We start from the raw sequence: 6,403 nt of genomic DNA on the forward strand, positions 1-6,403 counted from the left end.
TTGTATGAGCTAGTGAATGGATCAGATCCAACAGTCATTAATTGCTTCTTCATTTATCAAGCACCACATGTTTGAAGTAGGATAACCAGGAAATCAAATCTAATAATGATAAAATTGCTCTCTATTCATTGTCGTTGTCTGTGTCTCTCTGAGAAATAGTCTCATTATTGAGGTGGTTATGCTGCTTCTTTATCTACATGCACCCTATGTGTTTTCAGTGGGCCAATGTAGGGGTGTGGGCCTGATCCGAGGATGAGAAAATGAGATCAATGTTGAGTGACCTTGAGGACAAACGTAGTCAGCAATTGAAGCCAAAACCAGGAGGATGTCGAGATTTGGAGCTGATGTTGGCGATTAAGACTTAGGCGTGAATGATGTTGGTGATTGAGGTTGAGATAGGGAGGATGTCGATGATCGAGGCCGAGTACGGAGGATGTTGGCGACTGAGGTAGAGTTAGGGGAGATGTCAAGATCTGAGGCCAAGACTATAATGATGTTGAGATTTGAAGCTGAAATCAAGACGATGCCGCAGAATGAGGACGAGCCACAGGCGATGTCGGTGATTGAGATTGATTCATGGAGGATGTTAGGATATGAGGCTAAGACAGGGGAGATGTTGATGACTAAAGCCAAGTCTTAGTAGTTGTTTTGTCTCCAAGCAAATTTTATTCCTTGGGCCTGATTCCTTTCAGGTCATGTTTGACCCACCTTGACTTTGATTGGCAAGCCAGTACTACTTTTAATCATATGAGATATGTGGGGAGCTGTAGGAATATTCTGCCAGATCAAGGCGGTTGATAGCCGATTTCCCCCACACCATGTTGGCAGTTGTCGTATGTTATGGTCGTCGGGCGAGCAATGAGTGGGATGTGTTCGCCTTTTGCCTCATCGGCCAGTTCAACATCTATGATCTAATCATTGACAACTGATAGCGAGGGAAGTCGATGTCGCCCTCCTTCTGGTTTTCCTACCTCTGTGCCACCTAGCCACAGAGCATGTTCATGTCCGTTGGGAGGGGCGAACGAATAAGAATATATTGTTGGCACTGGCCTACGACATGGTGACCGACGTGTGGGTGAAGTACGAGATAGCGGCCCGGTCCACATCATCATCGCCGACAAGGAGAGAAGGATGTACTTGTGGTGTGAGAGAGATAAGGGCGAGAAAGTAGCGAGCCAGTGGTCAGATCTTAGGACAGTTAGCGGATGACTTCTCTAAATACTTTCAATCTTTCTTTGTCTTCTAATTTTAAGAATACAAGAGGTGTTTCTGAAAATATATCTACTTTTTTTATTATTTAAAAAAATATTGTTCTAATATTTTTTTGTCATTTTATTTTACATTTTGATTCTTTAAATTGAGAATTTATATACACATGCACAAAATTGTCAATGAGTAAAAAAATAAGTAATATTAATTTAAATTTAACGTGACAGAAAGTCTTATAATTTAATACTATAAAATATAATAGGTAATTAATTATGATAGTCATTTAGGTTTATTAGGCTTGGCACAGAATGGTTGGTAGCCCATTTAATTGTTGCGTCATATTGATGGCTCATAGTATGGACATTTGATTTAGTGAACCGATCTTAAGATTTTTCTTAAAACAAAAAATGGTTTTTTTAATATTAATTATTTTTTGAAACCATGATTAAATTGAGCCAGAGATAATATTTAAAAATCATAGATTGAATTTTATGTAATATTTGATATCACAATAAACAACAACAAATCAATTGCTTCTATTTTGAAATGCTTAAATAGCAGGTAGATGCAACCCTTGAAGAAAACTCTTAACCATCTCTAGAGCTCGAGCTGGCTGATAACTTGGAACCTCATGTCCTGCTCCTCGAACAGTGGCAAATGTCAAATTATGATCATACACCACAGTATATCCCCCAACCTACATATTCACAATAAAAATCATCAAAATTAATGTCATTTGTTCTACTAGTCATCACCATCGTTAGAGCAACGAAGGGTATCATAGAGGAAAACTTGTCATCTATGTAAACATTTTCAATTCATTGTGGATTTGAGGATAATTAACTATATATCTTATGAAAAGATTTAAAATGACACAATTGTTTACCTCACTGTTAAGCATCCAAGCTCTCCATGGAACCTTCACTTTAAGCTTTAGCTTCTTGAGGGAGTATCTTGTGGAAGTAATAGGAACTACTCCATCAAAGTCACCGCTGCACAAACCCAGCCAACGCTTAGCTAGGGACAAAATTTGATCGAAAACCCCTTCACTCGCAATCTAATAAACGGTATCTTTGTCGTATGACATATGTTATGTAGAAATCTTAAAGCTATCATACTTGCAAAATTGATATATCTATGTATGTTATTTTTACTTACACAATGTGTACAAGGACCATAGAATTTATACACCTATCTAAATGAAAGTATTGAAATGGAAAGCTGATTCACACACTATGATATGATGAAGATATCTAATGATTTTTTTACTTGTACTTTAAAACCCTAATCCCATTAGATAATATTTCGTGAATAATTGGTAACATTGTAGAAGGCTGATCTGACCAACTAGGTATCACTTGGCTGCATGGAGACAAATATAAATAAATGAGTTGAATTTTAATTATTTTGTTTAAAAGAAAAATAAAAATAACAAATGGCGTATTATATGTATGAGATATGTATATACCTACAACCAGACCAGGTGTAATTGAGCTTTGTGATATTGGCATGTAGAGCTTTCTGTACCTCAAGATTGTTAAGGTATGCCTCCACATAATTAGAAGTACAAGGATCAAAATTCTCAATCTGCATTAGAATTTAGGTATGACATTTCAATCTGTTAGTTAGTTCTATTCACAATTGATATGATTGAGTGAAAATTCTCAATCTACATCAGAATTTAAGTATGACATTTCAATCTGGGCAAATTCCAACTTTAGTTAGATCTTGCTCCTTGTAGTGATCCAACAAGAATGTGATGAACTCTGATTCTTGAGTTAACAAGTCGAATCGATTCGATCTAAATTGGTTCTGAAAATACCAGGAAAATGGGGATAATTAAATGTAAAGATGTTTGGAAGAGACAAACCGAGGGCGATTTTGGAGTCGACGTCACGCCTGATGAGAAGCACAGCGGGGCGTATATGTTGTAGACGTCCAAATCCTCCACGGCGAGGCTGGCCTCGTCAACCGCCCTGTCGCACTCTGGAGCCATCCGCCGGGCGTCTGGCGAGAAATTGCAGAACTTGTGAATCGTGCGAATGGTCTCGTCGGCGATCAACGCGTGCATCCAGAAGTAGTCGTACGTCCCCTTGCTATCCGTCTCCTTGTTGATCACCGCATTCCCGATCTAAGTCATCCGAAATCAATTTGAAATCAATCAAGATCCATCTTTCCCAATTTAATTTGCAATAAAAATGAGAGGGGGTCAAATAGACTAATTGATTTCGGGATCATTACTTACCGCAATGCCTTTAAGGTTGATGAGGCGATCTTTGTGGTGGAGTATGGTGTGGGCTAGCTGGGGGACATAGTGGCCGGCGTAGCTCTCGCCGGTGATGAAGAAGTCCCTCCCCTTATACTCTGGGAACCGCTCGAACCAGTTGACGAGGAAAATCAGCGCGTCGGTCGCCGTCCTACGGTCTCCGCTCTTGGCGTAGTCCGACGTGGTGTTGGAGTAGGAGAAGCCTACACCGGCGGGGCTCTCCAAGAACAAGACGTTCGCCACTGCATTGCACGAGGCACGTCAATTGTGTATATATATATATATACATATATATATATATATATATATATATATATATATATATATATATATATATATATATATATATATATATATATATATTATGATGACAACGAAGATAAATGATCCTAACCTTCATTCCAAGCATAGGGATTCCTGTACAGAGTTTTGCCATCGCTCATGACCCGAAACGGCCCGAGCTCCTCCATGGCGCCATACCCCAGCGACGAACACCCCGGCCCTGCACCCACCCACGCTACAACAATCACCACTCTATCAATCGAAAAGCAACGCCATTTTCTACTGTTTTCATACCTCCATTGAGCCAGAGCACAATAGGCTTCGACCCACTATTCTCGGCAGCCTCGACAAAGTAGTAAAACATAGCCCGTCCGTTGGCTTTGTCGACTGTGACATACCCCACGTACTGATCGAAATTCACCCTTTTCGGTTGGCCAGGCAGCCGAATAACCTTGTCCCCCTCCTTCAGCCCGCTATTGTCGTAGACCTTCGACTTCAGGTCGGATACCGAAAGAAGACTGCTCGCCCATGAAGAAGAAGATGATGATGAAGAAGACCTCCCCGCTCCGTTGTTAAAGTAGAACTTGTTCAGCGCATCTCTCTGCCTCACCGTGCCGGAAGCCACGCAGTGTAAGAAACAGAGAAGGAGGAGGAAGAAGAGACAATTGAAACTTGGCTTCATTGTTTGATTGGAAATGAGGAATGGAATGGAATAGAATCTTATTTATGGGATGAATCATTGGATAATTATGAGATGAATCTTATTTATCGGATGGATTCTTGTTGGAGCTGGCGGAGATTGTTGTGTTTGCTTTGTTTGGCAATGGACTCTGTAAAAGGAAAACGAATGATTAATTTTGAATAAACATTTTCAAAATTAAAAGAATTTTAAAAAAGATTCCACGGCTTTTCAATATTTATACAATGAAATAATGTATAGTAAATAGTAATTAAAAGATCTTAGAGTGGAAACATGCATAATTAATAATGAGTTTCCATGTATATTCATATTCTATTTAAATCTAATTTATTTTTTCCTTAATTTTTATCAACTTTTACTACTCACTGGATTATTCAATCATTTATCATAATAATTAAATCTAATTAATTTTAGCTCTTCCTGTGAGTCACATATATAATGATTGAATTAGTTTTAGCTTGATTATTAACTAATTTAATTAAGTGAGGTTAAATTAATAATGAAGTTTAATTTTATTTAGTTAAGGTTAAATTATTTGATTTTAAATTTGATTTCGAATTAACTAAAATGTTAAGTAAAGTATGGATTAACTGGTTAAGGATTAATTAAGATTAGATGTATTAGTTCAAGATTAATTAAGTGTAAGTAAGAATTATTTAAGTTAGAGTAAATTAGTAATTAAGTTTAAAATTTAAAATTATTACTCAAATTTTGGTATATTAAGTGTAATTATGAACTGTTTAATTGAATTTGCGGGTTAATTTATCAAGTTTGATTTGAATTAATATTCTTAATTAAATTAAGATTTATTCATTAATTAAGTATGAATTAAATTGTTTAGTTAACTTTAAATTAAATTGAAATTTGAATTAATTGATTTAAATTAATTATGGATTAAGTTAAATTAAACTTATATTAATCAGATTAATTAAGGTTTATCACGTTGATTAATAATTAAGTTTTTAGATTTTAAAGAAAATAAAAACTTTTAATTAATTGAATTAATTGTTTAAGTTTTAATTAAATTGATTAAGATTACTTAAGTTGTAATAGTGTTAAATTTATTTAAGTTCTAGTTAAGTTATTTTAAGGTTGACAATTAAGGTTTCATTTTGGAGTCATTTAAGCGTGTTTAAGTTACGTTTATGTTAGGTTTAAGTTAAAAATTAAAATTATGAATTTAGTTTTAATTGAATTTAGTTAGATAAAATTCAAATTAAGTCAAATTTTGAATTAGTTAATTTACTTAGTTAGTTTAGGATTAATTAAGTTGATTATGTTTTTAGGTTATAAAGAAAATTAAATACTTTTAATTAATTGAATTAATTGTTTAAGTTTTAATTAAATTTATTAAGATTATGTTTAAATTTAAATCTTACATCCATCTCATCCGTTTCTAGCTTTTCAAACAAACAACCTTATATGTTCTGTGAGATTATTATTAATTTTATTTTCTGTACACATTTAATTTGAATTTTAAGGATTGATTAACATTTAAGTCAGATTTAAATTTAATAATTAATCAATTAAGTGCAATTTTCAAATAAGCTTCCAAGTTGTGGCGATGCACAAGGGTCTTCTTGAGTATCGAAGCAACGACCACTTCTAAATAAAGTTATTTAAAGAAATTATACACTTAACTTTTTTCATGAGAAACTTTGATATAATTAGTCTAGGATGTGATGAGGTAACTTAGGTTAGTTTCACTTAGTTAAGTACACCAAGTAGGGTACTTCTTATCCCACTTGACTCTCTAAACCAAGCTTTGCTAACGTACTATCATCTCGCCCTACCCTGATACTGAGTTGGGCAAGTATCAATCAAATCTAAGTATTTATCTAACCACTTTAAATTTAGCAGAAAAGTAAGCATGCAAAGAAAGTTGTAAATCAAACAAACATGCAAATTTATCTAAACGAAACAATGTTTCTATTGCCTCTCCCAGG

At 35.0% G+C, this 6,403-nt stretch overlaps 1 protein-coding gene across 1 annotated transcript; it reads right to left on the reverse strand.

Moving 5' to 3' along the window:
* Positions 1–1,759: 1,759 nt before the first annotated feature.
* On the reverse strand, positions 1,760–4,439 carry LOC122011122 (serine carboxypeptidase II-3-like). Its single transcript, XM_042567550.1, has 8 exons — positions 4,052–4,439; positions 3,870–3,977; positions 3,455–3,717; positions 3,080–3,340; positions 2,678–2,796; positions 2,479–2,571; positions 2,096–2,201; positions 1,760–1,906 (listed from the first exon to the last, which is right to left on the reverse strand). The coding sequence occupies exons 1-8, from the start codon at positions 4,437–4,439 to the stop codon at positions 1,760–1,762; spliced, it is 1,485 nt and encodes a 494-aa protein (XP_042423484.1).
* Between the last annotated feature and the right edge of the window lie 1,964 nt (positions 4,440–6,403).

Source organism: Zingiber officinale, chromosome 8A (genome assembly GCF_018446385.1).
Source record: "Zingiber officinale cultivar Zhangliang chromosome 8A, Zo_v1.1, whole genome shotgun sequence".
Taxonomy (NCBI): Eukaryota; Viridiplantae; Streptophyta; class Magnoliopsida; order Zingiberales; family Zingiberaceae; genus Zingiber; species Zingiber officinale.